The sequence below is a fragment of the Pseudophryne corroboree genome, chromosome 6, assembly GCF_028390025.1.
Source record: "Pseudophryne corroboree isolate aPseCor3 chromosome 6, aPseCor3.hap2, whole genome shotgun sequence".
Taxonomy (NCBI): domain Eukaryota; kingdom Metazoa; phylum Chordata; class Amphibia; order Anura; family Myobatrachidae; genus Pseudophryne; species Pseudophryne corroboree.
In genome coordinates, this window is record NC_086449.1 from 791,407,430 (window position 1) to 791,431,588 (window position 24,159).

General features: G+C 38.0%; 1 protein-coding gene and 1 pseudogene across 27 annotated transcripts in view; both read left to right on the top strand.

Moving 5' to 3' along the window:
* The window catches only part of LOC134933540 (protocadherin gamma-B1-like), a 543,090-nt gene that overhangs the window by 340,710 nt on the left and 178,221 nt on the right, over window positions 1-24,159 (top strand). The window contains exon 1 of one of the 27 annotated variants that reach the window (XM_063928826.1): window positions 247-2,691. The exons of 25 other annotated variants lie outside the window; for them this stretch is intronic. In XM_063928826.1, the coding sequence (XP_063784896.1) occupies window positions 262-2,691 (2,430 nt within the window). In that variant the 5' untranslated portion in view covers window positions 247-261. Of the gene's footprint in view, window positions 1-246; window positions 2,692-13,148; window positions 15,156-24,159 lie in introns of those variants that run through there. One more of the 27 variants, XM_063928851.1, reaches the window with a different exon arrangement.
* Window positions 6,269-8,883, top strand: LOC134933921 (protocadherin gamma-B2-like; annotated as a pseudogene).

A 24,159-nucleotide genomic window follows, 5' to 3' on the forward strand; every position in this document is an offset into this window, starting at 1 on the left:
TCAGTATTGCAGTTCCTCAGTTTCACCTCAGAGCGCCGCTGTTTGACCAATAAGGAGAAGAATACAAAGCTGGAGATCCACTGGTATTTTCATCACTCACACACACTGCAGATCTGCAGGAAGACACACAGCCATTTTCTGGATTCTCTTGTCAGCAAAATACATTTTCTTACTCATTTTCTTTTAATCATAAGGACTTAAAACAGGATTTCCCTTGTACTAAGGGATCTTTAAATCTCTTGGATATTTGAAAGGCTGAAAATGGCTAAGAAGAAACCTCATACACAGACATACAAAGGAATCAGATGGCAAGTAATATTTCCCTTCTTATTATCATGGCTGTGTCATTCAGTCTCTGGTCAGACTCATTATTCTATTGTAGAAGAGATGAGAAAAGACTCTGTTATAGCAAATATTGCAGAAGATCTTGGATTAGATATTAAACATCTCTCATCTAGGAAACTGAGAATTGTATCTCGTGTATCAGAGAAATATTTTTATGTAAATGTAGATAATGGGAATCTGTACATTAAGGACAAGATAGACAGAGAGACACTGTGTGGGGCAGCAGCTACCTGCTTCCTAACCTTTGATGCTGTGGTTGAAAATCCCTTATATATTTACACAGTGAAAATAGAGATTCAGGATATAAATGATAATTCTCCTGTTTTCTTACCTGATACCCTCACATTAGAAACAATTGAATTAACATCACCTGGAACAAGATTTGTATTACAAACAGCAGAAGACCCAGATATTGGAATGAATTCAGTACAGACATACAGGCTCAGTGATAATGAGTATTTTACACTGAGTGAAAGCAGCAACCCAGATGGGAGCACATTTCTAGAACTTGTGTTAGAGAAACCTTTAGATCGAGAGACACAGAATATTCATAAACTAACACTAACAGCCTTAGATGGAGGAAATCCTGTGAGATCTGGTACTGCCTTAGTTAGGATCATTGTTACTGATGCAAATGATAATTTTCCAGTATTTACACAACAAGTATATAAAGTCAGTGTAAATGAAAATATTCCAATCAATACTACAATAATCACTGTTAATGCAACAGACAGAGATGAAGGAATCAATGGACAGATCACATATTCCTTCAGCAAAACATCAGGGAATGTTCACCGCACAGGTACTTTTAGTATTGATCCTATAAATGGTGAAATTAATATAAATAGTAATTTAGATTTTGAATCAACTGAGAATTATGAACTCTCTGTACAAGCAAAGGATGGAGGTGGACATGCTGCCCATTCTAAAGTATTGATAGATGTGATAGATGAGAATGACAATGCTCCTGAGATATCCATCACATCATTATCTAGTCCTATTCCTGAGGATTCCGCACCTGGCACTTTAATAGCTCTGATAAATGTTCATGATCAAGATTCTGGAGCAAATGGAGAAGTTGACTGTAAACTTATAGAAGAGATGTATTTTAATTTAATGTTATCTGACAATTATTATAGAATTGTCACCAGAGGTTCCATGGACAGAGAGAAAATATCTTCTTATGATATCACAATTGTAGCTACTGACAGAGGATTTCCCACACTCTCCAGCAGAAGAACTTTCAGAGTGGAGATAGCAGATGTTAATGACAATCCACCAATATTTGTGAAATCTACTTATGTTGCTTATGTGCCAGAGAACAACTTACCAGGATCCTCAATATACAGTGTACAAGCATCTGATCCTGATACTGGAGACAATGCTAAAATTATTTATTCACTTTTCAGCACTAATACAGAGGATCTCCCAGTGTCCTCTTATCTCTCCATCAATATAGAGACTGGGGTTCTCTATGCTCAGAGATCATTTGATTATGAGCAACACAAGGAGTTTCTAATACAGGTGACTGCTAGAGACAATGGATCTCCATCTATGAGCAGCAATGCAACACTTATTATCCGCATAGTGGATCAGAATGATAATTCACCAAAGATCTTATACCCTTCAGCAGATAGTGGTGGCCCAGCTGTGTTTGAGATGGTCCCTTTTGCCTCTGAACAAGGATCTTTAATAACTAAGGTGGTTGCAGTGGATGCAGACTCTGGACATAATGCTTGGCTCTCGTATCACTTCATACAAGTGTCAGAACCATCTCACTTTACCATCAGTCAGCACACGGGTGAGATCAGGACATCACGTGTCTTTCATGAGAAGGATATATTGAATCACAAGGTTGTAGTGATGGTGAAGGATAATGGAGACCCATCTCTCTCAGCTACAGTCACCTTAAGTCTTGTTGTTGCAGATAATTTCCAACAGGTGGTTCCAAAGCTCAGTAATCAACTCAAAGATGAAGACCCCCAATCTAATTTGCAGTTCTACTTGGTAATTGCTCTAGCACTAATTTCCTTCCTTTTTATTGTTACTGTGATGTTAGTCATTATAACAAAATACAAAAAGTCTAGACCACCCCCATTTTTTGGTCCTTTAAGTTCAAGTTTATATCCTCAAGTTGATCCAAGGATCCTCTCTCAATATACAAATGGGACATTGACACTTCCCTATTCGTACAATGTGTGCGTGGCTTTGGACTCCACTGAAAGTGACTTTACTTATATGAAACCAAATCAAGATGTCCCTGTTGATAATCTCATTGACGCTGATGATTCAGGACTTGGAAATGAAAGTGTTAAAGCAGATTTACCAACAAATAGTCTTATACAGGTGAGTTTTGTAACACTTTACTAATGCATGTGGGATAAAATATAATGCAAAATACAGTTGATTTAAGTATTTTTGGAAATTAAACATAGATTCCATTAGCAACAGGGTTATATAGTTCTTCCCCAAAGCTATACAATTGAGTGCTGTTATGCTGCACAGTAAGCACCAGAAGGTGCACTTCAATCAGATTTTTCCTCACAGCCTCAGGAGTTGCGATGAGAATATCTGCACTAAATGCATACACTGGGGCTTACTGTGTAAGGTAACCCATAGATCCCAGGCCCTTGGAATCTATGAATTAATGCAGGTTTACAGCATTTGATAAATTGCCTAATAATTGAACAGCTCTGGGCGTTAAATCCAGAGCTTTACCTGTGCAGTAAACACTGCAGCTAATTGAATCTGCTCCAAAAAATATAAATTTATGCTACATTTTATTTCAAATAATGTTTTATGTATGTCTGAGTTGGTGTGAAAGTGTTCTCTTTACTTAAGCTTTATTAGTTTTTATCATATAAGTGGTACTGCAAAACAAACTTCATAAATTCTATAGAAAGGAGACACACAAGGCATTCTCCTGCCATAATAATGAATGTAAGGAAACTATTGCTTTTTTATCACATTATTATATTACAATTATGAGGGAGGAATATGGGAATCTAGATGCAAGAAATATGGGGGGAATTCAATTAGCCATGGTAAATTACCGTAACTATTTTATCCCCCAGGGGTTATTCTATTGTCACAGAAAGCCGACACTATCTGGATTTTTTTTTTTTTACATGCCCGTAGGCAGGAGAAATAAAATCCCCATTAACTGACCTGTTTTTCTAAATGCAGATGCAAAAATGCATGGATCCAAGAACTCTTTCCGATCTTGTGTGTTTTTGCCTAAAAACGGGTCAATTCTTGGTTGGAAAAAAAAATGGGCTGCAATTGAATTGCCTGATAAAACCATTGAGCAAAAAAATGACTAAAGCTGAGTTTTTGGCCCAAAAATTTTATTGAGCACAATTGAATTTCGCCCTAATTCATTAAATATCATAGACCAATATAGTACAGCAAATGTATTATTGGGTATACTTCTTGCTATACAGATAGTTGGTATAGTGAATGTCAAGTAATCATTATCACCATACATCCCAACTTTACCATCTTGTAAAGAGGGACCATTGCACGGTGAAGCCACACCCACCGGGAAAAAGGGCTGTGGAATTAGAAAAGGGGCATAGCTTCGAAGAAAGGGGCATGTCTCCGCGACAATGCCGCGATTGCGAGCCACGGCCCCCGTTTCTTGCCACTATGGTGGCATGCCCAGCGCTCTGTGAGCTGCTGGCCATGCCCCAGTCCCTCTGTCTCCATGAATAGATGCTGTGTGCGCATACGCACAGTGTCTATTTGCCGCTGCTCTGCTAAGCAGGGCAGTAAGTGCAGGAGCCTCTCAACTGTCCCTCCCCCCACCGCAGGACACTGCTGCCCACAGGTGGGACAGCAGGACAGTCCCAAAAAACGGGACTGTCCTGCAAAAATCAGGACAGTTGGGAGGTATGTTATCACTCATTTTGTTTTTTATTACTACTGTTTAAAAAAGGAACTGGAGGTACCATGACAGCTGAATATCAGTAACTTATATAATGTTAAAATATATACTTTATACCGCGCTTTTATATATAAAAGCAGCTTCAATAAAACAAGTACCATATAAATATCTTAAAAAAGAAGCGCTTGAAAATTATTAAAGAATGCTCATACCTGTGAAAAGAATAGAGTTAGTACATATAATGTATACAGCTCTTTTCTTATAATGTTCAGATCGGAGGTGCTAATTTGTTAGGAGTATGGAGGCTTCTGTGATGTTATCAAGATTAGTTGGTGCTTTATTCTGCACTGAGTCCAGAATCTGTCCCTACTATCCTTACCTTCCATGAGCTGCTGACCGCTGCTCACTGTTGATTTCACGGCTTTGGTCCCCGTCCTGCGGCTGCCGGCGTCCGTTCATGCTTAGCACTGACATTACTTCCGTGTCTCCTTCCTCCGTCTGATGCTCTGACCAACGCGTTTCAAGCTCTGAGGCCCTTTGACAGGACGTGGAGCAGCAGCATTCTCTTATATAATAAACTAGATGTTTTTTTGTGTATAAATTGGATATCATAATGTAGAAGCTAACTTTATTTTGTATTAGTAGTTTCAAGAGAGCTAAATTGCTGAATTTTTAAAAAGTAATTCTTGCTTTAACCAATTGCCCGGCATGATGGCATCAGATACTAACACACCAGGCTGTGCTTTCCCTAACACAACAAATCTGATGCAACCATGTCTGATTGGCCAGTAATAACTGCTGGACAGAAATCTGACACCCCAGGCTTTCCAAACTCTGCTGTCCCCTTTGTTGCCCAGACAACTAATCCACCATTATTATTTTTTCAGAAACCAGCCATAGCAGGGCAATCTGAATAAGACTGCCCATATGAGGATGCAGGAAGGTAATTTTCCTGCAGCTGTCAATGACGACACCCCCCCAGCCATAGTTACAAAGTAAAGACTTTTATTTATTTTTATTATTACCAAGTTATGTAAACAATTGCTATTTAAACCTGATTCAGTTTAATGATATCATCAAATCTGCATATTTGTTATTACGATTATACAGAATCGGGTTTATACAGCGATTACTTAGTTAATTTGATAATAAAAAAGTAACTATTTGAGGATGTTTTAAAAAGAAATATATATATATTAACCAGTTACCTTGATATCTATGTTGTTATTATTATTATTATTATTATTATTATTATTAGCATTTATTTATAAGGCACCATTAATTTCCACAGCACCATACTGTATAAAGCAAAGATACAAAACAGGGTTAGCAAAATAACAGAAGAATATTAAAAAATAAATATGGTACATTATGTGTAGAGTAAAAAATACTTTTTGCATATTTGTTTACTAGTAATACTTATATTGCAATTATAAAACTAAGTAATTACTGGTTAGTACTGATATAGGTGGGTGGATATGTATGAATATTGTATTTTTTTTTTTTTTTTTTACTGAGCACATTAGGTAATTATATATTTTAGACTTTTATTTATCCCACTTAATATTTATTTAATAGTGAGAATTGTAAAACTTTACTACCAGAGATGTACTAAAAACTGTTGCACTGTGCAATAGTGTCATATCAAATATGTAAAATAGCTTTATTCCAATGAAAATAACTAATTACCTGGCATGTGCAAACTTATTATACATAGGACAGTATTCAATTTATATCAAAATATAGTGTCTATACTGTACACAGATATTGCTGATTCAATGTAGATGAAAGCCAAAACAGAATATACTAAATGTTTACATGTTATTGCAGTAATTTGATTTATATATACAACCCAATGCAAAGATAAATTAAATGCAATAATAGTTTTACAGAATACTGAAAATATTTCAGCATTGCAGTTCCTCACTTACACCTCTGAGCGCCGCTGTTTAACCAATAAGGAGAAGAATACAGAGCTGGAGATCCACTGGTATTTTCATCACTCACACACACTGCAGATCTGCAGGAAGACACACAGCCATTTTCTGGATTCTCTCTACACAGAATACAGGATATTTTATCTTATTTTCATAATCATTTGGATTTATAATCACATACTGTATGTTCTAACATACTGGATTACACATACTACCATCAAAAGGATTATATTTTGCTGAAGAATTGGGGTAAATAGGATGGCTGAGCTGAAACCTCCTACACAGACATACAAAGGAATCAGATGGCAAGTAATATTTCCCTTCTTATTATCATGGCTGTGTCATTCAGTCTCTGGTCAGATTCATTATTCTATTGTAGAAGAAATGAGAAAAGACTCTGTTATAGCAAATATTGCAAAAGATCTTGGATTAGATATTAAACATCTCTCATCTAGGAAACTGAGAATTGTATCAGGTATCTCAGAGAAATATTTTTATGTAAATGCAGAGAATGGGAATCTGTACATTAAGGACAGGATAGACAGAGAGACACTGTGTGGGGCAGCAGCTACCTGCTTCCTAACCTTTGATGCTGTGGTTGAAAATCCTTTTAATATCTTCACCATTAAAATAGAGATTCAGGATATAAATGATAATTCTCCTGTGTTCTTACCTGATACATTTACATTATAAACAATTGAATTAACTTCACCTGGAACAAGGTTTTTATTACACACAGCAGAAGACCCAGATATTGGTATGAATGCAGTACAGAGATACAGGCTCAGTGATAATGAGTATTTTACACTGAGTGAAAGCAGCAACCCAGATGGGAGCACATTCCCAGAGCTTGTGTTAGAGAAACCTTTAGATCGAGAGACACAGAATATTCATAAACTAACACTAACAGCCTTAGATGGAGGAAATCCTGTGAGATCCGGTACTGCAGAAATAAGAATCATTGTCAGTGATGCAAATGATAATTTTCCAGTATTTAAACAACAAGTATATAAAGTCAGTGTAAATGAAAATACTCCAATAAATACTACAATAATTATCATTAATGCAAATGACAGAGATGAGGGAGTCAATGGACAGATCACATATTCCTTCAGCAAAACATCAGGGAATATCCATCACACAGGTACTTTCAGTATCCATCCTATAAGTGGTGAAATTAAAACCAATAGTAAACTAGATTTTGAATTGACAAATAATTATGAAATCTCTGTACAAGCAAAGGACGGAGGTGGCCATGCTGCCCGTTGTAAGCTATTAATAGAAGTGATAGATGAGAATGACAATGTTCCTGAGATATCCATCACATCATTATCTAGTCCTATTCCTGAGGATTCTGCACCTGGCACAGTGATAGCTGTCATAAAAGTTGAAGATAAAGATTCTGGAGCAAATGGAGAAGTTGACAGTAAGATAATAGAAGAAACATCTTTCAAGTTAATGTCATCATCTGACAGGTATTATAGAATTGTTACTACAGAGTCTTTGGACAGAGAGAAAGTATCTAGATATAACATCACAGTATTAGCTACTGACAGAGGATCTCCTCCACTTTCCAGCAGAAGAACCATCAGATTGGAGATATCAGATGTTAATGACAATCCACCAATATTTATGAAATCTACTTCTGTTGCTTATGTGCCAGAGAACAACTTACCAGGAGCCTCAATATACAGTGTACAAGCTTCAGATCCTGATACTGGGGACAATGCTAAAATTATTTATTCAATATCCAGCACTAATACAGAAGATCTCCCAGTGTCCTCTTGTCTGTCCATCAATATAGAGACTGGACTTCTCTATGCTCAGAGATCTTTTGATTATGAGCAGCACAAGGAATTTCTAATACAAGTAACTGCTAGAGACAATGGATCCCCATATCTGAGCAGCAATGCAACCCTAATTATCCGCATAATGGATCGGAATGATAATGCACCAAAGATCTTGTACCCATCAGCAGACAGCGGTGGTCCAGTTGTGTTTGAGATGGTCCCTTTTGCCTCTGAACAAGGATCATTAATAACTAAGGTGGTTGCAGTGGATGCAGACTCTGGACATAATGCTTGGCTCTCCTATCACTTTCTACAAGTGTCAGAACCATCTCACTTTACCATCAGTCAGCACACAGGTGAGATCAGGACATCACAAGTGTTTCGAGAGAAGGATATATTGAATCACAAGGTTGTGGTGATGGTGAAGGACAATGGAGACCCCACTCTCTCAGCAACAGTCACTTTAAGTCTCATTGTTGCAGATAATTTCCAACAAGTGGTTCCTAATCATAGTAATAAACTGATTGATGAAGATACTCAATCTAATTTACAGTTGTACTTAGTAGTTGCCCTAGCACTAATTTCCTTCCTATTTATTATTACTGTGATGTTGGTCATTATATCAAAATGCAAAAGGTCTAGACCACACCCAATTTTTGGTCCTTTAAATACAGGTATATATCCTCAAGTTGATCCCAGAATACTCTCTCAATATACAAATGGGACATTGACACTTCCCTACTCGTACAATGTGTGTGTGGCTTTGGATTCTTGTGAAAGTGACTTTACTTATATGAATCCAAATCAAGATGTCCCTGTGGATAATCTCATTGATGCTGATAATTCAGGACTTGGAAATGAAAGTGTGAAAGATTTACCAACAAATAGTCTTATAGAGGTGAGTTTTGCAACATTGTACCAATAAATATGGGGAAAAAATGCAAAATACAGTTGCCTTGAGGAGATAAACATATGTACTTTAATTTGAAATATCATTATTAGTATTAAAATACAACTAAAAATGTAAGTAATATTCCATTACGTGTCTTACTTGTTTAGACTTGCTCCTATAACTAAAGATAGTTATGTTTTTGAAGCAGTAATTAATTTTAATGTAATAATAGCATAAGAGATTGGGTTTTATCAGAAAAATAGTTTTTTTTTATTGTATTTTGATTTAATTTTTATCTTTCCTCAGAAAACATTCATGACAAAAGTTTTAAGTTATGTCTCTATAACTTTGTATAACTTTTATGGAATTTCTAATGTTGAATAATGTTTTATTCTCTCAATTGTAATATTTGTTTATTAAGGAGAAAACATGTTATAACAAATTTCAGATGTGTAGGTTCAGTTTTAATGCCAAATTAACGCAAGTTTGACCTTATCTGGATTTTTCCTATTGACTATCCAAAACACATGACAGTTGGATAGCCAATAAGATGCCATTTTGAGATCTGTGTAAATCTGGGTAATTCCAAACCCACACATCTCTAATAACAATCAACATCATCATTAGATTTTTTTATTATTGAGGAAAAAATATGCATAGTAATATGGCATTTAATTATAAAATCTGCAGAAACACAAAATACTGTGCAACCTTGGAAGTCAGTTAAAAGAAATATTCTATTTATCTTGATTTTATAATAGTACTGTTACTTTATGTCTAAATAACTTCTAGTAATATAGACGGTCGGTGACTTTATTGTGACAGTTTGGTAACTTTTTACCACTTAAAAGACCACGCATAAAATAGTTCTTGAAACACAATCATCAGGGGCTTCTCAATTGTGAAAGATAATTGGAAGAAAATACTGCAAAATGTATTCTATGTAGTTACAATAGGGCTGATGTGAATAGTTTAACCATATCATTTGTAAAAGTATGTCTTCATTCTATGTATAGTGAGCAACCTAAATCTTTTAATAGTGAAATTATTATTATTATTATTATTATTATCATTATTATTATTATTATTATTATTATTATTATTTGTGCCTAATACACAGTGATGCCAAGAGGTAAGGGGGACAGGTACTATTTACCCAGGCCTAGGCCTGATTGAGAGGCCCATTGTGGGCCCAAGTCTCTCCCCTTACCTGGTAGCAGCATCTACATCTCTTCTCAACCCAGCACACAGCAGCATGTGCTGGGCTGCAGTGTGGCCAGGGAGGCGCTTAAAGTATTATTTTTTTCTTTATTTTTATCTAAGTGTGCAGGGCCACACCTCCCATTATTAGGCCATGCCCCCTGAAAATACCTGGTCCCAGCCAGGCTCTCTACTACCCTGCTAATACATTACAGTATATCTACATCTATCTGTAATTAATATTTATGGACAGATTCAATTAGCTGTGGCCTGTGGGGTTGAATAGCTCTAAGCTATACAATTGAGTGTTGCTACCCCATGTAGTAAGCCCCAGAGGGTGCACTTAACCTGGTATTTAATTCCCAGCCTCAGGAACTGTGAGGAAAAGTCCACATTCAATGCACCCTCTGGGGCTTTCTGCACAAGGTAACCTATAAATTCCAGGCACTTAACCTGGAATTGTTGAATTAATGCATGTTAGAGTTCAGGGAAATTGCTTAATAATTGAATAGATCTGAGTGTTAAACCTGGAGCTTTACCCATGCAGTAAACACTGTGGCTAATTGAATCTGCCCCTAAATGTAAATATACTATATACTACAATATTTTAAATTGAATAATGTTTTTTTGTATGTCTGAGTTGGTGTGAAAGTGTTCTGAAAACTTATGCTTTATTAGCAAGGTAAACTTCTATAGAAACAAGACACACAAGGCATTCTACCGTAATACTCACACTTTGCTACTTTTGTAAAAGCATTTCATGTAGATTTTGAAAGCAATACTTATAAACACGATGTTAAAGTGGGCTTGTGCTGCTACATCTGAGAAGTTTGCAAAAAAATTACTTACATCCAGTGGCAGATTTTACCAATGAGCTGCAGCCCCCCCCCCCAGTAAAATTTACCTCCCAGCTCAGTGTCAATGAAGCCAGATGCAGTCCGTGACTGCACTGGCTTCACTGTGACTGGCAGTGACTTCCTATTGGAAGTCCTACCTGTTGGTCACAGTCACACAAGGCAGTCCTATTGGGAGGTGTTTCCTCCCTCTGGGACTGCCAGACCAGGCTGTGATAAGCAGAGAGCTGGCTTCCTGTAGGAAGCCATGCCCTGCTTTTTCACACAGCCCAATCTGACTACTTTAGGCTGCAGTTGGTGCAGTCCATAGAAGCCAAGGGTTTGGCAACGCGCAGTTGCACTGTGGTGTCTGCGCATGCATTGGTCCTAGCACCTGCCAGATCCATTGCACAGGTATTGGGACCCAGGGCTGGCTGTCTACTCTCCTGTCTTTGGGCACGGGGTTAGCAGCAGTTCCCCTACTAAACATAAGTAGGAGCCGCCGCTGCTTACATCCAAATGTAAAAGAGCCCCAAAACAGTCAGTAAGATCTAGTTGATGATGAAAGACAGTGATACTTTTCATGGATTGCTCATATATTGTGTTTTATAAGTAGTTCCATATACAGTAAATGGCCACAAGAAACCTTATTTAAAAATGCATGTAGCCATAGGGATCATTGTGTCTTACAACCAATGCAGAGAAATGGCGCTGATGATCCCATTAGAATGTATATATCTCTGATTTATTTTTGTTGTTGTTGCATAATATGATGGGGGTAAGGTGCAATAAGGGAGATTGCTAGACTCTTCTTTTGTCAGGGAGGTTGCTAACATTTCAGAGTCTCCCTGGCATAATACAGTATATATATATATATATTTTTTTTTTTTTTTTTTATACAAGTTGAGTATCCCATATCCAAATATTCCGAAATACGGAATATTCCGAAATATGGACTTTTTTGAGTGAGACTGAGATAGTGAAACCTTTGTTTTTTGATGGCTCAATGTACACAAACTTTGTTTAATACTCAAAGTTATTAAAAATATTGTATTAAATGACCTTCAGGCTGTGTGTATAAGGTGTATATGAAACATAAATGAATTGTGTGAATGCAGACACACTTTGCTTAATGCACAAAGTTATAAAAAAATATTGGCTAGAATTACCATCAGGCTGGGTGTATAAGGTGTATTTGTAACATAAATGCATTCTGTGCTTAGATTTAGGTCCCATCACCATGATATCTCATTATGGTATGCAATTATTCCAAAATACGGAAAAATCCGATATCCAAAATCCCTCTGGTCCCAAGTATTTTGGATAAGGGATACTCAACCTGTATATATATATATATATATATATATATATATATATATATATATATATATATATACTCTTTTTATTATTATAGTTATTATTATATTGCATTATTATATTACAACTGTGAAGGAAGAATATGGGAAATCTAAATACCAAGAATATGTCAGTAAATATCATTGACCAATATAGCGCATCAGATGTTATTATTGGGTATACTTCATTTGTAGCTATGCAGACAGGTGCATGTAATGTGACCATGTCAGATTGTCCACCATTGGCTGCTGGAAGGCAATCTACTGGCACCCTCTAGGATCTACACATACTGCAGACCCTGTATTGCATTGGCAACCTCCCAACTGTCTCCTCCTCATTACCCAGCCATAGAATGGTCCAAATAGGATAATGCACCCAAGGCCACAGGAAAACATTCTTCCTGCAGCCCAAGCTCAGGGCACTTCTCCCACACACACACACACACACACACAAAGGATTATATTTTGCTGAAGAATTGGGGTAAATAGGATGGCTGAGCTGAAACCTCCTACACAGACATACAAAGGAATCAGATGGCAAGTAATATTTCCCTTCTTATTATCATGGCTGTGTCATTCAGTCTCTGGTCAGATTCATTATTCTATTGTAGAAGAAATGAGAAAAGACTCTGTTATAGCAAATATTGCAAAAGATCTTGGATTAGATATTAAACATCTCTCATCTAGGAAACTGAGAATTGTATCAGGTATATCAGAGAAATATTTTTATGTAAATGCAGAGAATGGGAATCTGTACATTAAGGACAGGATAGACAGAGAGACACTGTGTGGGGCAGCAGCTACCTGCTTCCTAACCTTTGATGCTGTGGTTGAAAATCCTTTTAATATCTTCACCATTAAAATAGAGATTCAGGATATAAATGATAATTCTCCTGTGTTCTTACCTGATACATTTACATTAGAAACAATTGAATTAACTTCACCTGGAACAAGGTTTTTATTACACACAGCAGAAGACCCAGATATTGGAATGAATGCAGTACAGAGATACAGGCTCAGTGATAATGAGTATTTTACACTGAGTGAAAGCAGCAACCCAGATGGGAGCACATTCCCAGAGCTTGTGTTAGAGAAACCTTTAGATCGAGAGACACAGAATATTCATAAACTAACACTAACAGCCTTAGATGGAGGAAATCCTGTGAGATCCGGTACTGCAGAAATAAGAATCATTGTCAGTGATGCAAATGATAATTTTCCAGTATTTAAACAAGTATATAAAGTCAGTGTAAATGAAAATACTCCAATAAATACTACAATAATTATCATTAATGCAAATGACAGAGATGAGGGAGTCAATGGACAGATCACATATTCCTTCAGCAAAACATCAGGGAATATCCATCACACAGGTACTTTCAGTATCCATCCTATAAGTGGTGAAATTAAAACCAATAGTAAGCTAGATTTTGAATTGACAAATAATTATGAAATCTCTGTACAAGCAAAGGACGGAGGTGGCCATGCTGCCCGTTGTAAGCTATTAATAGAAGTGATAGATGAGAATGACAATGTTCCTGAGATATCCATCACATCATTATCTAGTCCTATTCCTGAGGATTCTGCACCTGGCACAGTGATAGCTGTCATAAAAGTTGAAGATAAAGATTCTGGAGCAAATGGAGAAGTTGACAGTAAGATAATAGAAGAAACATCTTTCAAGTTAATGTCATCATCTGACAGGTATTATAGAATTGTTACTACAGAGTCTTTGGACAGAGAGAAAGTATCTAGATATAACATCACAGTATTAGCTACTGACAGAGGATCTCCTCCACTTTCCAGCAGAAGAACCATCAGATTGGAGATATCAGATGTTAATGACAATCCACCAATATTTATGAAATCTACTTCTGTTGCTTATGTGCCAGAGAACAACTTACCAGGAGCCTCAATATACAGTGTACAAGCTTCAGATCCTGATACTGGGGACAATGCTAAAATTATTTATTCAATATCCAGCACTAATACAGAAGATCTCCCAGTGTCCTCTTGTCTGTCCATCAATATAGAGACTGGACTTCTCTATGCTCAGAGATCTTTTGATTATGAGCAGCACAAGGAATTTCTAATACAAGTAACTGCTAGAGACAATGGATCCCCATATCTGAGCAGCAATGCAACCCTAATTATCCGCATAATGGATCGGAATGATAATGCACCAAAGATTTTGTACCCATCAGCAGACAGCGGTGGTCCAGTTGTGTTTGAGATGGTCCCTTTTGCCTCTGAACAAGGATCATTAATAACTAAGGTGGTTGCAGTGGATGCAGACTCTGGACATAATGCTTGGCTCTCCTATCACTTTCTACAAGTGTCAGAACCATCTCACTTTACCATCAGTCAGCACACAGGTGAGATCAGGACATCACAAGTGTTTCGAGAGAAGGATATATTGAATCACAAGGTTGTGGTGATGGTGAAGGACAATGGAGACCCCACTCTCTCAGCAACAGTCACTTTAAGTCTCATTGTTGCAGATAATTTCCAACAAGTGGTTCCTAATCATAGTAATCAACTGATTGATGAAGATACTCAATCTAATTTACAGTTGTACTTAGTAGTTGCCCTAGCACTAATTTCCTTCCTATTTATTATTACTGTGATGTTGGTCATTATATCAAAATGCAAAAGGTCTAGACCACACCCAATTTTTGGTCCTTTAAATACAGGTATATATCCTCAAGTTGATCCCAGAATACTCTCTCAATATACAAATGGGACATTGACACTTCCCTACTCGTACAATGTGTGTGTGGCTTTGGATTCTAGTGAAAGTGACTTTACTTATATGAATCCAAATCAAGATGTCCCTGTGGATAATCTCATTGATGCTGATAATTCAGGACTTGGAAATGAAAGTGTGAAAGATTTACCAACAAATAGTCTTATAGAGGTGAGTTTTGCAACATTGTACCAATAAATATGGGGAAAAAATGCAAAATACAGTTGCCTTGAGGAGATAAACATATGTACTTTAATTTGAAATATCATTATTAGTATTAAAATACAACTAAAAATGTAAGTAATATTCCATTACGTGTCTTACTTGTTTAGACTTGCTCCTATAACTAAAGATAGTTATGTTTTTGAAGCAGTAATTAATTTTAATGTAATAATAGCATAAGAGATTGGGTTTTATCAGAAAAATAGTTTTTTTTTTTATTGTATTTTGATTTAATTTTTATCTTTCCTCAGAAAACATTCATGACAAAAGTTTTAAGTTATGTCTCTATAACTTTGTATAACTTTTATGGAATTTCTAATGTTGAATAATGTTTTATTCTCTCAATTGTAATATTTGTTTATTAAGGAGAAAACATGTTATAACAAATTTCAGATGTGTAGGTTCAGTTTTAATGCCAAATTAACGCAAGTTTGACCTTATCTGGATTTTTCCTATTGACTATCCAAAACACATGACAGTTGGATAGCCAATAAGATGCCATTTTGAGATCTGTGTAAATCTGGGTAATTCCAAACTCACACATCTCTAATAACAATCAACATCATCATTAGATTTTTTTATTATTGAGGGAAAAATATGCATAGTAATATGGCATTTAATTATAAAATCTGCAGAAACACAAAATACTGTGCAACCTTGGAAGTCAGTTAAAAGAAATATTCTATTTATCTTGATTTTATAATAGTACTGTTACTTTATGTCTAAATAACTTCTAGTAATATAGACGGTCGGTGACTTTATTGTGACAGTTTGGTAACTTTTTACCACTTAAAAGACCACGCATAAAATAGTTCTTGAAACACAATCATCAGGGGCTTCTCAATTGTGAAAGATAATTGGAAGAAAATACTGCAAAATGTATTCTATGTAGTTACAATAGGGCTGATGTGAATAGTTTAACCATATCATTTGTAAAAGTATGTCTTCATTCTATGTATAGTGAGCAACCTAAATCTTTTAATAGTGAAATTATTATTATTATTATTATTATTATTATTATTATCATTATTATTATTATTATTTGTGCCTAATACACAGTGATGCCAAGAGGTAAGGGGGACAGGTACTATTTACCCAGGCCTAGGCCTGATTGAGAGGCCCATTGTGGGCCCAAGTCTCTCCCCTTACCTGGTAGCAGCATCTACATCTCTTCTCAACCCAGCACACAGCAGCATGTGCTGGGCTGCAGTGTGGCCAGGGAGGCGCTTAAAGTATTATTTTTTTCTTTATTTTTATCTAAGTGTGCAGGGCCACACCTCCCATTATTAGGCCATGCCCCCTGAAAATACCTGGTCCCAGCCAGGCTCTCTACTACCCTGCTAATACATTACAGTATATCTACATCTATCTGTAATTAATATTTATGGACAGATTCAATTAGCTGTGGCCTGTGGGGTTGAATAGCTCTAAGCTATACAATTGAGTGTTGCTACCCCATGTAGTAAGCCCCAGAGGGTGCACTTAACCTGGTATTTAATTCCCAGCCTCAGGAACTGTGAGGAAAAGTCCACATTCAATGCACCCTCTGGGGCTTTCTGCACAAGGTAACCTATAAATTCCAGGCACTTAACCTGGAATTGTTGAATTAATGCATGTTAGAGTTCAGGGAAATTGCTTAATAATTGAATAGATCTGAGTGTTAAACCTGGAGCTTTACCCATGCAGTAAACACTGTGGCTAATTGAATCTGCCCCTAAATGTAAATATACTATATACTACAATATTTTAAATTGAATAATGTTTTTTTGTATGTCTGAGTTGGTGTGAAAGTGTTCTGAAAACTTATGCTTTATTAGCAAGGTAAACTTCTATAGAAACAAGACACACAAGGCATTCTACCGTAATACTCACACTTTGCTACTTTTGTAAAAGCATTTCATGTAGATTTTGAAAGCAATACTTATAAACACGATGTTAAAGTGGGCTTGTGCTGCTACATCTGAGAAGTTTGCAAAAAAATTACTTACATCCAGTGGCAGATTTTACCAATGAGCTGCAGCCCCCCCCCCCCCCCCCCCCCAGTAAAATGTACCTCCCAGCTCAGTGTCAATGAAGCCAGATGCAGTCCGTGACTGCACTGGCTTCACTGTGACTGGCAGTGACTTCCTATTGGAAGTCCTACCTGTTGGTCACAGTCACACAAGGCAGTCCTATTGGGAGGTGTTTCCTCCCTCTGGGACTGCCAGACCAGGCTGTGATAAGCAGAGAGCTGGCTTCCTGTAGGAAGCCATGCCCTGCTTTTTCACACAGCCCAATCTGACTACTTTAGGCTGCAGTTGGTGCAGTCCATAGAAGCCAAGGGTTTGGCAATGCGCAGTTGCACTGTGGTGTCTGCGCATGCATTGGTCCTAGCACCTGCCAGATCCATTGCACAGGTATTGGGACCCAGGGCTGGCTGTCTACTCTCCTGTCTTTGGGCACGGGGTTAGCAGCAGTTCCCCTACTAAACATAAGTAGGAGCCGCCGCTGCTTACATCCAAATGTAAAAGAGCCCCAAAACAGTCAGTAAGATCTAGTTGATGATGAAAGACAGTGATACTTTTCATGGATTGCTCATATATTGTGTTTTATAAGTAGTTCCATATACAGTAAATGGCCACAAGAAACCTTATTTAAAAATGCATGTAGCCATAGGGATCATTGTGTCTTACAACCAATGCAGAGAAATGGCGCTGATGATCCCATTAGAATGTATATATCTCTGATTTATTTTTGTTGTTGTTGCATAATATGATGGGGGTAAGGTGCAATAAGAGAGATTGCTAGACTCTTCTTTTGTCAGGGAGGTTGCTAACATTTCAGAGTCTCCCTGGCATAATACAGTATATATATATATATATATATATATATATTTTTTTTATATTTTTTTTATTTTTTTTTATACAAGTTGAGTATCCCATATCCAAATATTCCGAAATACGGAATATTCCGAAATACGGACTTTTTTGAGTGAGACTGAGATAGTGAAACCTTTGTTTTTTGATGGCTCAATGTACACAAACTTTGTTTAATACTCAAAGTTATTAAAAATATTGTATTAAATGACCTTCAGGCTGTGTGTATAAGGTGTATATGAAACATAAATGAATTGTGTGAATGCAGACACACTTTGCTTAATGCACAAAGTTATAAAAAAATATTGGCTAAAATTACCATCAGGCTGGGTGTATAAGGTGTATTTGTAACATAAATGCATTCTGTGCTTAGATTTAGGTCCCATCACCATGATATCTCATTATGGTATGCAATTATTCCAAAATACGGAAAAATCCGATATCCAAAATCCCTCTGGTCCCAAGTATTTTGGATAAGGGATACTCAACCTGTATATATATATATATATATATATATATACTCTTTTTATTATTATAGTTATTATTATATTGCATTATTATATTACAACTGTGAAGGAAGAATATGGGAAATCTAAATACCAAGAATATGTCAGTAAATATCATTGACCAATATAGCGCATCAGATGTTATTATTGGGTATACTTCATTTGTAGCTATGCAGACAGGTGCATGTAATGTGACCATGTCAGATTGTCCACCATTGGCTGCTGGAAGGCAATCTACTGGCACCCTCTAGGATCTACACATACTGCAGACCCTGTATTGCATTGGCAACCTCCCAACTGTCTCCTCCTCATTACCCAGCCATAGAATGGTCCAAATAGGATAATGCACCCAAGGCCACAGGAAAACATTCTTCCTGCAGCCCAAGCTCAGGGCACTTCTCCCACACACACACACACACACACACACACACACACTCGCATACCCCATACATGACATAGCAAAGTAAAACTGTGGAAAACTGTAAATAAATTTACTAACAAATCTGCATATTTGTTATTAGAATTAGACTGAATCAGGTTTAATAACAATCATTTACACATTATTTTTGGGAAAATAAGTATATATATATACATATATATATATATATATATATATATTTATATATAGGGATCCAGATGATAGCTCAACAGTAGTAGGTCAAAAGTCAATAGGTTGACCCCATATGGTCAACATGCATTAAGTCAACAGGTACAAAATGTCAACAGGTTCAAATGGTCAACATGACAATGGTCTACAGAAGTTTTTTGTGATTAGTTTTTCAACTTTTTCATCATTTACCATCCACTGGACGATGATTGGGAATAGTAACCTCGCCCGAAGTGTGGTGAGCAAAGCAGTACACTAATTGGGGTCACATGTTGTTTAACATAGAAAATGGAACCGAAAAACCAAAAAAGTATAGACCTTTTTTGTGTCGACCATTTCCATGTCAGCCATTTGACCCTGTTGACCTTTTGTACCTGATGACATTTTGAACTATCTACCTTTTTACATGTCAACCTATTGACCCTGCTGAGCTTTTCACCATGTTAACATGTTGCATGTCGACCATATGGGGTCAAACTATTGACTGTTAACCTAATTCTGGTCAACCTAATGATCCACACCCATATATATATATATATGTGTATATATATATATACTGTGTATATATATATATATATATATATATTTATATATATATGCTATTGTTATAATTATTATTTTTTCATTGTGATTTCTCACACAAAATTCTGATTGAGGTGATTATCAGAAAACAGCTGAAGAAATATATGAATATTTACATAAAGTGTCTGCGGCAAATGTATTTATAGGAGTGACTTAGACATTATTATTATTATTATTATTAATAATAATAATAATAATAATAATACCATAGGTAGTAGTAGTAACATTTATAAGGCATAATTAATTTTTGCCCCACTATACAGAGCAAAGAGTAACAAGAAAACAGCTGAATATTAAAATGCTGCATTATTGTACACATTAAAAACATTGCAGATAGAAAATCAGATAATTTATGTTAAATACTGATTTAGGTGGATGGTTATGTATATTGTTTATCTTTTTGTTTTGCAATTATATATTTTTCACTTTTCATTATCCATATTTAATATTTAATAGTGAAAATTGACAAAATTAACTACAACAGATGTGCTAACACTATGATAAGTACTGTGCAATAGTGTTAAATCAAATCATTTAAATAACTTTATTAACTTTGAAATGAAAGCTTTACACCATACATGAGAATAACAAATTACCTACCATGCTAAACTTATTATGCACAGGACAGTAATCAGCATATGTCAACAAACAGTGTCTATACTGTACACAGATACAGCATTGCTAATTTATTTCATATATATAAAAGCAAGACAAAGAAGAATATTCAAAATGTTTACATAGTAATGTAGTAACTACATTTATGTATACATCACATTGCAAAGATAAATAATATGCAATGATAGTGTTACAGAATACTGAAAATATTTCAGTATTGCAGTTCCTCAGTTTCACCTCAGAGCGCCGCTGTTTGACCAATAAGGAGAAGAATACAGAGCTGGTGTTATGCACACCAGTGCCTGCAGGAAAGTACTAGTGTCAGAACTGTTATGCACTCCAGTGTCTGCAGGAATGTACTGGTGTTTGAACTGTTATGCAAAACAAATGGACTCACAGACAAACTGGGGAATATGACATAACGTACACAGAAGGTGATAGGGTAACAAAATACACACACAGTGAACAGAGAAGCCCAGAGGCTAAGGAACTGGGTATCTCCCTTGTATTAGAACTGCTCAGATGTAAAAAGCAAGATGTTGTGTTTTAATACGTAGAGAACCCGAAATGCTGTTGCTAAGGGCAACAGCAAAACCCTAAAGGGTTACCAACGGGTGTGGCAGTAAACTCCTTGGTCAGAGATGGAATGATAGACACAAGGAGAGCCTCCACAATCCTGATTCTCACTTGCAGTGCACAGGTTTAAGCTTACTGCCACTAAACTGACCCCTGACACCTAGCACAGTGAGACAGGATTAGACAGGCAAGTGTTAGAATACAGCCGCAAACTTGCTAAGTTCACAGAGTAATAACAGAACCCCAGCAAGCTAAACGACTGACTCCAGTCTTACTGCTAGGTCTGGATTGGCAGAGTGTAATACCAAATCCCCAGGCCTATATGCAGTAAGCAACAAACAAATACAAAGCTACACAGTACTGGCTAACTTTCATGAACTGACTAACCAACAGAGATTCAGCAGCATCTGCTTACCCTGAAAAGAGGCCTTATAAAGCAGGTGCTGTCCACGCCCCACTCAGACCTCACAGACTGTGAGCACAAAAACCAGCACCGGATCCCCTGCCGTGCACAGAGCCTATAACCACTGCACAGCAAAAGACCCGAACTGGAGTATCAGCTGCGCTCAGGTTACTCCACTAGCACTTGTCTCCCGGTTGCCATGACGACGTGGCAGCACAGGGCAGGAGACCCTAACAGTACCCCCCCTCTGACGAGGGGTCAAAGAACCCCTACCACCGGGTTTATCGGGGAACTGCGAGAAGAAAGAGCGTATCAGTCTGGGGGCATGAAGATCACAACTGCGCACCCACGACCGCTCCTCCGGGCCATACCCCTTCCAGTGCACCAAAAATGACAGCCGACCCCGAACCACCTTGGAGTCAAGAATCCTTTCAACAACAAACTCCCTCTGGCCACGTATCAGAAGAGGGGAAGGTCTTCCACTGGAAGAAGGATTACTAATCGCCCGTTTTAAAAGGGAACAATGAAATATTTTATTGATACCCAAAGAACGGGGCAGATCTAACTGAAATGCCACCGGATTGATAACCCTGGTGATCTTATAAGGGCCGATGAACCGGGGCCCTAACTTATGAGATGGCTGTCTCAACTTCAAATTCTTGGTAGACAACCAGACGAAGTCTCCTAATTTGAAGCTGCAGGGTCTTTTCCGCTTATCAAAAACCCTTTTGGTCACTAATGACACAGACACAAGGGCTTTCTTCACTTTCCGCCAAATACCTCTAAGGACCGAAACCACAGAGGAACCACCAGGCGTGGAGTCCAGGGGGTCAAAAGAATTGGCCTTAGGATGATGCCCATACACACAAAGGAAGGGAGAGATCCCTGTAGCAGAGTGAGCCGCGTTGTTATAGGCAAACTCCGCCATGGACAGATGAGCAACCCAGTCAGTCTGACACTTGGAGACATAACACCTGAGGAACTGCTCCAAGGACTGGTTCACCCTTTCAGTCTGCCCATTAGACTGCGGATGGTAGCCTGACGACAAGCTGACAGAAATCTGGAGATCGGAACAAAATGCCCTCCAGAATTTGGCCACAAACTGGGATCCGCGGTCAGAGACCACATCAAGTGGCAACCCGTGGAGACGCACAACATGCAGCATAAATAATTCAGACAGGCATCTGGCTGATGGCAGCCCAACCAGTGGAACGAAGTGCGCCATCTTCGAAAACCTGTCAACGACAACCCAGATGGCTGTCATCCCCGAGGATTTGGGCAAGTCCACCACAAAATCCATTGAAATGTGGGTCCATGGCTTAGATGGGATAGAGAGTGGATGTAATGGGCCAACAGGAACCCCTCTAGGAGTCTTATTTCGGGCACAGATGTCACATGCCCGAACCCACTGATCCACATCCTTAGCCACCGAGGGCCACCACACCGCCCTAGATAGCAACTCCCGAGTTCTGGCAATACCCGGGTGACCTGCCGACTTCTTGGCATGGAATTCCAGGAACACTCGCTGTCTTAACCTAGGAGGCACAAACAAAAGACCTACCGGAAGGTCTGGAGGAGCCTGCTCCTGTGCTCTAAGGACTAATGATAAGAGGTCCTGGGTAATGCCCACTTTAATACATGATGGGGAAACAATGGGCAACGGCTCCTCGGTGGTCTCCTTGTAGCAAGGAAATCACTATGCCCACCCGCTGAATCTCCGACCCAGAAGACTGAGGCCTAAGCCGGAAGTATAGCTTGCAGCTCTCCTTGAAACAAAAGAACTGCGAGCGATCTCCAGAAAAACGATCCGGGAGATTTACTTTCGGCTCCTTAACCCCTGCAGGTGCTGCTGCTGCGGGAGCTCCGCCAGCAGCCTGGGAGGTGTGCATTTTAATGGACAAATCATTAAATTGTCGAGTCAGGACCTGCACCTGATCGACCACCTGTTGCAACGTATTTTGAGGGGTATGCTCCATATTCCCACAAAATTTCAACAGGAGTATTAGGCTGCTGAATATGTTATGCACACCAGTGCCTGCAGGAAAGTACTAGTGTCAGAACTGTTATGCACTCCAGTGTCTGCAGGAATGTACTGGTGTTTGAACTGTTATGCAAAACAAATGGACTCACAGACAAACTGGGGAATATGACATAACGTACACAGAAGGTGATAGGGTAACAAAATACACACACAGTGAACAGAGAAGCCCAGAGGCTAAGGAACTGGGTATCTCCCTTGTATTAGAACTGCTCAGATGTAAAAAGCAAGATGTTGTGTTTTAATACGTAGAGAACCCGAAATGCTGTTGCTAAGGGCAACAGCAAAACCCTAAAGGGTTACCAACGGGTGTGGCAGTAAACTCCTTGGTCAGAGATGGAATGATAGACACAAGGAGAGCCTCCACAATCCTGATTCTCACTTGCAGTGCACAGGTTTAAGCTTACTGCCACTAAACTGACCCCTGACACCTAGCACAGTGAGACAGGATTAGACAGGCAAGTGTTAGAATACAGCCGCAAACTTGCTAAGTTCACTGAGTAATAACAGAACCCCAGCAAGCTAAACGACTGACTCCAGTCTTACTGCTAGGTCTGGATTGGCAGAGTGTAATACCAAATCCCCAGGCCTATATGCAGTAAGCAACAAACAAATACAAAGCTACACAGTACTGGCTAACTTTCATGAACTGACTAACCAACAGAGATTCAGCAGCATCTGCTTACCCTGAAAAGAGGCCTTATAAAGCAGGTGCTGTCCACGCCCCACTCAGACCTCACAGACTGTGAGCACAAAAACCAGCACCGGATC